The sequence below is a fragment of the Stylophora pistillata genome, chromosome 14 (assembly GCF_964205215.1).
Source record: "Stylophora pistillata chromosome 14, jaStyPist1.2, whole genome shotgun sequence".
NCBI lineage: Eukaryota > Metazoa > Cnidaria > Anthozoa > Scleractinia > Pocilloporidae > Stylophora > Stylophora pistillata.
Genome location: NC_142532.1, coordinates 15,104,871 through 15,116,986, shown reverse-complemented (window position 1 = coordinate 15,116,986; position 12,116 = coordinate 15,104,871). Strand labels below are relative to the sequence as shown.

General features: G+C 38.7%; 1 protein-coding gene across 1 annotated transcript; it reads left to right on the top strand.

Moving 5' to 3' along the window:
- Positions 1-156: 156 nt before the first annotated feature.
- On the top strand, positions 157-1,119 carry LOC148716744 (uncharacterized). The gene has a single exon (XM_088744626.1). The coding sequence runs from the start codon at positions 157-159 to the stop codon at positions 1,117-1,119; it is 963 nt and encodes a 320-aa protein (XP_088600752.1).
- The last annotated feature ends 10,997 nt before the right edge of the window (positions 1,120-12,116 follow it).

Here is a 12,116-nt window from a genome sequence, read left to right as displayed (position 1 = left end):
AAACAATCTCTGTCACATGAGGAATTGAATACCCCACTTTTTCTCTGTGGTGACTTTAATTTTCCTGATATCAACTGGAACTATCAATCAGCTCCGGGCTTAGATAATCTTCCAAATATGTTTTGCGATATCGTCAGTGACACGTTTCTAACACAGATGAATCATTCCACAACAAGAATCACAGATAACTCAGAGAATATTCTTGACCTCGTTTTTACTAACCAACCCGAACGTGTATGTGAAATGGAGACATTCGAATGTCAATTCACCACGGATCACCTTGGAGTCGCTTTCTTTATTAAAACCAAAGTCAAAAGAGAGCGTGTTGTTCGTTATGCGTACGACTTTAAGAAAGCTAATTTTGACGCGCTGAGACAAGCACTCTCAGTTACTTCTCTAGACATGGGATTTGATGAAAGTGATGTTGATCAATGTTGGGAAAGTTGGCGTGATCTATTCTTGAATGCCGTTGAGTCATATATACCAAAGATCAAGCTTAAAGATGCGAAATCTCCAAGATGGATTGATGGTGAAATTGTCAAACTATCAAGGAAAAAGAAACGACTATGGAAACGAGCAAAACAGTCTAATTCGGCCGTGCATTGGGACAATTACAGGTCAATACGTAAACAAATCAAAACCGCTACGAAACGTAAATACCGTGCGTTCATAAAGGAACTTCAAGTCGATCTAAAGGATAATCCAAAAAAGTTTTGGAACTTTTATAGATCGAAAACAAAGTCTGCAAGGATTCCAAAAGTTGTCCACCTTGGTAGTGCTAAAGCCTCAACCCCCTCAGCCAAGGCAAATCTATTTAATCACTTTTTTGCCTCCGTGTTTTTGAAGCCCGATTTGCATACAGTAGAAACAACAACCACTTTTACTGCACAAGATAATGAATTGTATTCTATTCAAGCAACAATCCAGGAAGTGTTGAAAGCGCTGAGAAACATTGACCCATCCAAGGCGTGTGGCCCTGATCAAATACCGGGCAGAATATTACGGGAATGTTCATCTGAAATTGCACCTTCTCTATCACGTTTAATTAATATTTCTTTAAGAGTTGGCTGTGTCCCACAGGATTGGAAGCGTGCAAACGTTGTCCTGTTTATAAAATAGGTGACAACGAAGATGTCTGTAGCTATAGAGCAATCTCACTGTTAAGCCTTATTTCCAAGATTACTGAGCGCATTGTTCTTGATCGTTTCTCCAACTTTATTGCCGATAAAATCTATCCCATGCAACATGGTTTCGTTAAAGGACGCTCTACTATCACTCAGCTCCTCGACATAGTACACCGGATGGTCAGAACAATCGACCATGGCGAACAAACGGATGTCGCCTTCTTGGATTTCTCCAAGGCATTTGATTCAGTATCTCATGCACATATAATCAGTAAGCTGGATCAGTCTGGAATTAAGGGACCATTGCTGCACTGGTTCATAAGCTACCTTGGCAATAGGCTACAGCGAGTAGTAATTGATGGTAAAAGCTCAAATTGGTTACCTGTCACCTCAGGAGTCCCACAGGGTTCTCTACTTGGACCTGCTTTATTTGTGTCGTTTATTAATGATATGCCGAGTGCGTTATCTCACTCAAGCACATTGGCTCTGTTTGCTGATGACGCTAAGTGCTTCCGCACCATAAGATCTTATGCTGACTGTGCCTTGCTACAAGACGAAATTGACAAGCTGGTTGACAGGAGTAACAACTGGAAGCTGGCCTTCAATGTTGACAAATGCTCACTTTGCACAGTAACACGGAAACGCAGCCCCATAATTTGCAACTACAGAAAGGGAGAGAAGGCTCTTAGCAGGGTGAGAGCCCAGCGCGATCTCGGGGTACTTATGTCAGATACAGCTAGCTTCAATGATCACATCCAAGCCCAGGTAAACAAGGCTAACAAAATGCTGGCTTTTATTCGTCGCACTATCAGCGGAAGCAAAATTTTATTACCAACTCTGAGATCCCTTTATGTGGCTCTCGTACGTTCTCACCTTGAGTACGCCTCTGAAATCTGGAGCCCAAAATCAATTACTATGATAAAAAGAATAGAAGGGGTGCAACGACGTGCGACTCGGCTTATGTTACCCGATTTTAGCTATAATGAACGCCTAAAACGTCTCAACCTGCTACCACTGGTTTACCGCAGAGAAGTCAAGGATCTTTCAGCTTTTTATAAACTGAAGTGCGGGCATTTTAACTCTTCACTTAAGTCGTATTTTCAATTTTGTTCAGATGAGAGATTAAGATCGCATGCAAGTAATAAACTAAGAATTAATAGATTCAGGACGGAACTTTTTAAGGGAACATTTTTTAATAGAATTCCGTATCTATGGAACAATCTACCTGATGCGTTGAGGACGGCTAGCTGTAGTGTTTCTTCTTTTAAGAGACTATGCACTAATTTTTATAACGATAGGGTTTTCGACCCTGAGCACCCATGTACCACCTGGGCTAAACCAGCACTTAGTTAGTAAGGTTGTTAGTTAGTAAGTTAGTTAGATTACTCAGTTAGGTAGTTAGCAGCTAGCCAGTTACATACCTTGATTAAGTTTTTTATATATCCGTATATTTTCTTCATAATGGGTTGACTAGCACGTATGGTTCGTCAGTTCCCTTCTAGTCTTCCCCACTGCCTTGTTATGTAACCTAATTTGTTATTATTGTGTGTTCTTTTGTTTTATTTTCCCATGTAATTGCAGTGAAATGGAATAAATTAAATTAAAAGCTCTTTCTAAGCTTTGTATCTATAGACAATCGTTGCAATTGCTCAATCATGAGAGAAGTGTCAGACGAAAGTAAAAAAACCGTCTTTTAATATTATTTATTAAATTTACTCAATTTCGGAGGAAGAATTGTTGAAAACAAGTTTCACGTTTTGAATACTGCAGTCGCCGAAAAGCGATTTCGTTGCCACTTGTTTGGTCTGGAACGATATGGATTGCTGAGAAACTTCTGATGGCTGGCTGTGAATGTTGGTGGAGGAAGAAAATGCTTTCGACAAGACTTGACTGCAGTTGTGATGTCGATGGACGAGAGTTGTAGCTCACCAGAGACTACTCACTGCAGTGTTTGAAATGGCCATGATGAGGCGGTTTGAAATCCCAGCCAGTTTTACACAATGATTTGTGTAAAATTTGGATAAACGCGCTTCTTCGCTGATATTTTTCATCATTTCAGCGAGGCTGTATATTCCAAGCGGTCGTGCTTCGTACCCAACTGCATCTTCGGCTGTGCTGTTTTTCTTCGGACACTGAAAAAGGCAGTGCACTTTGGATTGACTTTCTGCAGGTAGAGCTTCAGCGCCTTCTAGCCATCATCTCGATCTTGTGTTTCATACATTCTTGCTTCTTTTTCTGTGCTGTTTCTACGTCGTTCAATCCTCCAGGAAGATTCTTCGATATTTCATCGTGGCTCATTGTTGCGTACCTTCGTCCAGCCGCATCGATTTCAAACTTGAAGCTCTTTGTCGTCAAGCTTCTTTTACCTTCACGGCCCCTTCGGCCAAAAAAAAAAAAGGACAACATGAAACCAAACGTTCCTCAGCAGGAAAGGGGTTGAGACAATGAAAAGACTTCACTGGATTTCAATTTCTGGAGGTCTTCCCCATCGATAGCAGGTTTGTGTGAGACATTTTCTTTGTCGCTTCGCTTAGGGCTTCTCATTTGTGTATCAAGCATCAACTTTGATCTTGAAAATCTTTAATCAGTGGAAATTTTTAGGCCTCTGTTCAAAGGAGGGGCATCGAGGTATCTTTCATTGGAATGATGGAATCCCAGTAAGCTAGATTTGCTGTAATCTTTGTCCTTTTTCGTTGTGGCTTCTGCCTAAAACCTTCAAGTTCGCTTTCACTTAAACTCGCAAATCTCTTTGCAGGTGGTTCAGGAAATGAGAAATCAAATAATTTAACGGATGGCATTTCTGTCTCATTTTCCGGCATCTTCGAAGACCGTTTCCACATTTCCGGCAGAAGAGGCTCCAGCCATTATTTAAAGAAACAGTTCCCTACGAAACATTTGCTCACTTGGAAACATTTGCTCACATCAGCAGCGTACACCCATGGGCAAATGGTGTACACTTAATTGACCAATTAGAGTGCGCGCTTTACTTTGGTTGTGTTATAATATGATTTGTAGTCTAATGCAGATGTTCTTATTTTCAAGAAGGTATAAAAAAGCTCCTTATGTTCAAATGAATAATAAAAAATAATAATTTTTTCACAGTCACTGTACGTTATTTGAAAACGCGAGTCTTAAGGCCCTTAAGAGTGCGTCTTAAACCGAAGTAAGATACCGAGGAAACTATCGATGCAGTTCTCTTGTATTGTTGCTTCTTTTTATCAATATTTACAGCCATGTTACCTGTAATAGGTATTGTCTTTGTTGTTCTTTGCAAGAAAAGGGTACAACTTTTCACGTTATTTCTGGTCGTGGGGCTGAAGAGGAAAGGAATGAGGGAGAGATAAGGAGAAAGGAGAAAGGAGCTAAGTTCAACTCTTAACAATTTTTGTTTGTTTTTAACCTTTGCTTTGGTTGTTGTTTGGTTGGTTGTTTGTGTTAATATGCGACCTTTGATTAAACAATTCGTGAAAAATCTGAACAAAAGTTCTTTTGAATGGAATTTCAAAGTTTTGATAGAAACATCTCGAAACATTTTCCAACATCAAAGGTTTATTATTCTTATGACATTAAACTACACTGACATTTTCTACAGACAACACCATTATCTTCAACAAGGCAATTTTTGTGATCAGAGATGACACTCCTTTCTCCCTAAAATCAGCAAGAGTACAGAGCCACATAATTCTTAAACAAAAAGTTATTGATGATGTTTCCTCCTGGACTGTAAGACATTTGGCACTCTGACTAAGGTGGTAGCAAACAGGAGTTGTATTATCCCTATCCCACGAAAGATCAATGATCACATTAATAACTTAAAAAAGCCATAATGCAGGGAATTAGGCTGGTCATAATCTAAAACCCAATAATAATATAATGTTATATAAAGGTTATTAGAATGACAATAAAAATAATTTGAGCAAGTAACCAACATTCTCCTCTGCCCTTTGGCCTGTTCGGATAGCTGGGGTCCCCATTTTCAACCAAAGTTGTTTTACCAATGTGGTCGCATTCCAAATAATAGTTGCTGTAGAAAGAATTTCTAAACATTGTAAATATCCAGTGTACACAGGCTCGAAGAGACTTCCGTCCCAAATACTTCCACCCACTGGTACTTCCTAAATAGGAAACAACTTTGAATTAGAAAGAATGTAACAATGTCTTAGAAGGCAGTGAATATAAATTTCCTCTCCTCTCTCCCCCTTCCTTCATTGCGTGATTTTTTAAAATGAGTTTCTGTTAGACCTATCATGGGTTTTAGTGGGTAGGGGAGAGGGGTAGGGGGTATGAGATAATTTGGTATATCATCTGAATTGATAGCGTAAATTGGCCAACACAATGAGTTTATCTCATAGGTTTAATTACATCACTATACCGGAGGTGCATATACCTGATAGCGATCCTCGCAATAATGAACACTACTTACGCAGAAGTGAAAATAAGGTCTGAAAAAATTCAGGCCTGCGCACTTTCATATACATTTCTAAAAACCGCAGTGCACCTTTATGATTTCCATACACTCCCTCACTCACCGGAGACATGTTAGCCTACTGAGTCGTACATCTTAAAGAGGGTGACCTAACTGAAGGAATCCTTTTATTGAAAAATGATGAAATAAACGGACTAAACTGTGAATAAACTAAAACATAACGGACTTTATCAATTAATGACCAGTAACAATTATGAACGATTATAAACGAAAGAACGAAGAAACGAATACTGAATGGATGGATGAATGGGTGAGAATCTTATTTTTACCTCGGAATTGACTAGTTTTCCCTTTCCAGTTCCAGTCAGTACATATTGCTTCTTTGCTTTTGTGTCGGAACATGAAAGCCACATATCATGTCTGCTTGAGTACTGATAGGGAAGGAAGAAAAGTTAGAAAGCCACAGAAACGCACTCTTTGCCTTCTGTAGTACGTCAGCTGCGCATAAAATTAAGTTTATCTATGTTGTGAAATCGAACATGATGTGCTACGTACCATCGTCATCCCGGGACATGTTAAAACTTCCATTGCAAATCACAGAATCACCTGAAGGATTCCTCCTCAAAATACCATCATTGATCTTGCTTACTTAGCTCCACAGTCGGTAAGTGGTGTTTATCGTGACTGGATGGAGCATCAAATAGTCGTTTATCCCTCCAGAGATGCTTCTCTCATCCGGATACTATGGAATGTAGGCTTCTGTGATATTCAAAAGACTGCATAATGCCTTTGAGGAATGGTGCGCTTGTAAGGCCTACAGTCAAACTCCATACAAACCTAACTTTTGAAATATTAGAAATGGCATGTAATGCCATTTATGAAAAATATCTGCCACTCCACACCTAACTTTGGATTTCTCCCGCCCTAAGAGCAAGATAAGGGATATCTTTTTTCACTCCGGTTTACAAAACCACAGCGAATTTAGTTTAGTGTTGGAAGGGTAAAATGAGAACAAAAGGAAACAGAAAATAATTACTAAAACTGAACAAGGATGTTCAAGAAGTAGTGTTGGCTGGGTGGCTTTATTTATAGAGAGTAGCACTTAATAGCTAGAAGCTAATGAACTTGTGGCCCTCAGAACACCCCCCCCCCCCACCCCCCATCCCACCCCTAGGGAGGATATCCATCACAAAGTAATCTCGTGCGTGGGAAATTAGCGGCTCCTACCCCTAACCCTGCAGGAGACGAGGCCTACAGTTTATTCGTCCTTATCCGAGAGGACTAGAATATCTATCCATTTCTTGATATTATAGAAAGGTATCAAATCCTCCTCAGTTATTTAAGACCATGAGTGTTGGTCCGGCCGGGGCTGGCTCGAACCCTCGACTTCCCACAACAACACAAACCGGCGCTCTAACCAATTGAGCTAATCGGGAGGCGGTTAGCTCAGTTGGTTAGCTCACTAGTGTCACCCAGAATAACTAAAAATCCCTTATGACCTTTCCGTTTATCACATTCCTTTTTATTCCTCTTTCTTAAGACACCGTGGGTAAACGTTTTTTAAGACGCGATACAGTATTTTACCGCCGTGTTTTCACGAGCGGTTTTCAGGTCACTTAGCGAGTGGGAAGCGAAAGTCCCGTGAAAACAAATGTTTTTCCAACTCGCTTAAAGTTAAGCGAGTCTGCAAACTTCAATGGAATTCTCATTAAATTCAAGCCTCTAAACCAGGTAGCTTATAATTAAGCGAGTTGGTAACTAATTTCGGCCAATCAGGAGTCGTTTGCGTTATTCATTTTAAAGGGCTGTCAAATCGGAAATACAACATGCGTGGTATTTTTATTCTCCCGTGAAGCTTCTGCGGCAACAGCTACTCGCTTCTCCGCTGGAATCGCTCTGCTTCTCATGTTTGTATCTTGTTTTGCTAAATCACAAACAAACCGGAAGGTTTGCCTCGAGATACAAAATTGTTCTCGCCAGATATTATTTTCGTAATGGCCTAAAACCATATGCTCGAACCAGAACTGTGGCCCTTCAGGAACCCAAGCGATTTTCTTTTTACGAAATTTCTTCTGTAACTGAAAGTAGCACGCCTCTGTTCTTCTCTTGCTGCTTCTGATTGTAAGCAATCGCAGGCTTTGTTGATCGGCCCCTTCGTCGGATGAAAGCCAACCGCATAAACACAGTAATGAAAAGAAGAAGGACTTACATGCAACCATCTTTTCCGTCTCCCGCCATATTATTCCAATTGATTTATTCGCGTCAAATTAACCCCTTTTGGGATACGCACACACTGATCACGAACGTGTTTTTGGTGATTATTTAAATGTAGATTTGCTTTTTCGCTTTTATCTTCATTTAAGGAATGTACCTAATGAAGCTGGACCTTAAAAGCTTTATTCTTTTTTTATAGAGCTGTTTGCAAAGAGATTGACTCTCGATTGATTAGAGCGACATAACTCAGATAACAATGTTTAGCAGCTCTTGAACATGGAATATGTCTATAACTTTTGGACCAATTTTGGGAACAATTTCTAGGGGGAAGCACACTATTCGTGCTCAGTCTATAAGTACTGAGAGAGGGGTGGGAGGCAGAGTGTTATCACTCACGGAGGGGCTGGAGGTGATTGTAATGGTAAACACCACTGGTTAATAAAGCTTTTACTCGATCGTACAAATTATTTAATCGGGTTTTCGACTGAGTTTTTGTATATCAAATTATTTGGGAGTTACGAAAACTAAGACCCTCGAAAACGAAGAACTAAGACCTCAGACTCGTCTTAGTTTTTGAGATTACGAAAACTAGGACCCCCTAAAATCGAATCTGTCGAAATATAAAGTCAAATTGTAACCAAAATAGGCCTAAACTGCCAAATCATCTCTTGTCCGATCCTTTCCACTGTGTTCTAGGTCCAATTTAACGGTAAATTTAGGGGTCTTAGTTTTCGTAATTTCAAAAACTAAGACCCCTCTGAGTTTTTGTAATTACGATAACTAAGAACCCCGCCAATTCATTCTGTAAACCTTCTACAAAGTCTAATTACGTCCGTTCAAAGACTATAACACGTAAGACAACCAAAATCCACCTTCATACTTGAAGATCAGATATGCGAGCGAATGAAAATCCGAGTTTCCGCGCAAAAACCTGGCGCGTACGCATACGTTATCCACCTCCGTCACAGGCCCACGCAATCTCGATCGCAGAGACACGAAGAAAAACATCCATCTCCAATGGAAAGCCAGTTTTATGATTTAAAGGATAAACAACAAAATTAAAGACCAATGGGGGTAAGGCATATTTTCAGTGTACAATTATACATAGGCAGTGTATGGCTTTCATCCTCTTTCGTTATAAAACCACAATGCTGATAATAAATATCTGAAAATTTTAAGAAGATGCGGATCGTCTAGCACGCGTATGATAATAGTTTTTGGTCGTTTTACGGATTATAGACTTTGAACGGTCGTAGTTGGACTTTGAAGAAATTTTACAGAATGGTTTGGGGAGAGTCTTAGTTTTCGTATTTAGGAAAACTAAGCCCCCTAACTTTAGCGTTAAATTTGACCTAAAACCTGGTGGAAAGGTTCGGGAAGGAGACAATTTGACAGATTAGACCTATTTTGATTACAATTTGACTTTATATTTCGACGGATTCGATTTTAGGGGGTCGTAGTTTCCTAATCTCGAAACCTAAGACGGGTCTTCGGTCTTAGGTCTTAGTTTTCGAGGGTATTAGTTTTCGTAATAGACTTTCCAATTATTTAGCAAAGAATCAACTAATTTACAGCAAGAAATTTGGCTTTCGTTCCCATCATTCAACTGTTCATGCAGTACTATATACTAAGTATTATTGATAAAGTGCAAAAGGCAAATGAAGACCTTGAGTATTCCTGTGGAATATTCTTGGACATAAGTAAAGCTTTTGATACTATAAACCATGAGACACTTCTTACAAAACTTGAGTTCTATGGTATCCGTGGTATTGTTAAAGATTGGTTCACTTCATATTTGAGTAATGGGAAACCCTCTTCAAAACTGGCTTATACTATTTTGCGAAACGAAACGAAATGAGCCGAAATTTTGCGAAATGGCGTTTTTTCGCCTTTATTTAGCAATTATGTCCTCTTCGTCCGAAACAAACTGTGTCCACTAATAAAATGATCAATATTTCTAAGAGTGTGGTCACCTCTCTTTTACTAACCATACTAGTACTCGTTTCGCAAAGTAGTAATTTGACCGAATTATTATTTTGCGAAATGGCGTTTTTTCACCTTTATTTAGCAAATATGTCCTCTTCGTCCGAAACAAAATGTGCTCACTAATAAAATGGTCAATATTTCTAAGAGCCTGTTCACCTCTCATTTTATTGACCATAATAGAACTCGTTTCGCAAAGTAGTATACTTGCCAGAATTACTATTTCGCGAAATGGCGTTTTTTTCACCTTTATTTAGCAAATATGTCTTGTTCTTCCGAAAGAAAATGTTTCCACTAATAAAATTATCAATATTTCTAAGATCCTGGTCACCTCTCATTTTATTGACCATAATAGAATTCTTAATAAGTAGTTTCTTATAAATCGACTTTGAAATAAAAGCTCGCGCTAAGAAGTCACGACGTTTCGACCTCTCTGAGGTTATTTTCAAGTGAGTAAGTCTTCCAAATCAGCATAAATATGTTGAAGCAAGTTGAAGAAGATAAAATGTGGCGAACGCTAAAATATGTGAAAAAGTGTAAACAAGTTTCAATGGAAGAGAATAAAAGAATAAAATAGTAAAATAATAAAATAATCGTAGCACGAATTGTCCTAAACAAATAGTTTGGCTCGATTTGAAGTGCACTGTTTGTTTAGCGTTGGTTTCAGTTCTTTGATAAAAACATTTCAAAAACAAGGCAGTCAAATGTTGAATAGAACTCGTTTCGCAAAGTAGTAATTTTAACAGAATTACTATTTTGCGAAATGGCGTTTTTTTTACCTTTGTTTTTAGCAAATATGTTCTGTTCTTCTGAAACAAAATGTTTCTACTAATAAAATGATCAATATTTCTAAGAGCCTGGTGACCTCTCATTTTATTGACCATAATAGAACTCGTTTTGCAAAGTAGTAATTTTGCCAGAATTACTATTTTGCGAATTGGCGATTTTTCACCTTTATTTAGCAAATATGTCGTCTTCGTCCGAAACAAAATGTGTCCACTAGTGAAATGATCAAGTATTTCTAAGAGCCTGGTCACCTCTCATTTTATTGATCATACTAGAACGCGTTTCGCAAAATAGTAGTTTTGCCAGAATTACCATTTTGCGAAATGGCGTTTTTTCACCTTTATTTAGCAAATATGTCCTCTTCGTCCGAAACAAAATGTGTCCACTAATATAATGATCAAGTATTTCTAAGAGCCTGGTCACCTCTCATTTTATTGACCATACTAGAACGCGTTTCGCAAAGTAGTGTTGTGGGGGTTTCACCACTCGCTTGGCGAATTAACGAAAGGTACAGAGACTCTGTAATTTTCTTCTTTATTCTCTTAAACTGCTGCTTCTACTACGCTAATTTTCTCTCTCTTGTTCCACTGCTTATTTTCTACTTCTTTCAGCAAGGAGTGCTCCAGTATTAAATACAAAAATCACAGACATGTTTGGGTTAGCTAACCGTGGGAATTACCAAAACAGGATGTTCAGTGTGGGTAAGACTCAAGGTCAGTTTTACCAACTCAAACATGACCACCTAGCAAACTAGTTATCCTCAACCACAACAAGGGATTAAAAATGTCTAGCACGGTAAGTGCTGAGCCAAGTTCAAGCACACACTAAAAATAAATGATCAAAGCTATAGATTCATCAAAATAGCACGTAGGGGCGAAAAGGCGAGACTTAATAAAACAAAAGGCAAACCTAAAAATACTTGAAATATCAAGCCTTGAAAACGCTCTACAACATTCCTCCCCGCCTAAATTAAGCATCGTCCTCGATGCGGACGGTAGGGAAAGATTATATGGAAAACTTAACTTATCTAACACAAAATAATTAAAACTTTTTTTTGTTGTCTGTTTGTTTTTGTTTTTCTTTTTGCTGTTGTTGTTGTTTTTTTTTTGCTTTAACCAATTCAATTAATACCTATCAGTTCGGTCGCAACGCAGTCGAACGGTTGTTAACTAACTGCCTAAAGTTGAGAGTACCAGAATTACTATTTTGCGAAATGGCGTTTTTTTCACCTTTATTTAGCAAATATGTCCACTTCGTCGGAAACAAAATGTGTCGACTAATAAAATGATCAATATTTCTTAGAGCCTGATCACCTCTGACATTCCCGCAACAGGAAACAAGTATACAATCAGGCTAGTAAAATCCCAAATCTCATTCTCTCACGAAGCACGGGGTCACAAAAAGCGGCAGATTTCACCAAATTAATTGCCAAGCTTTAAACTTCTGATTTTTTAAAAGATGTTTCATTTGATCTGCGCCATGGAAAAGACAACACAGCAAACACGTTTGCAGCAAAAGAGTTGCATATTGAATGGTTAAAGACATTTTGTTCTGGAACCAATCCCAAATCGCAATGATTTCCC

What these genes read in the sequence shown, in the direction of transcription:
- LOC148716744 (XM_088744626.1), top strand. Translation starts at nt 157, where the DNA reads ATGAATCATTCCACAACAAGAATCACAGATAACTCAGAGAATATTCTT.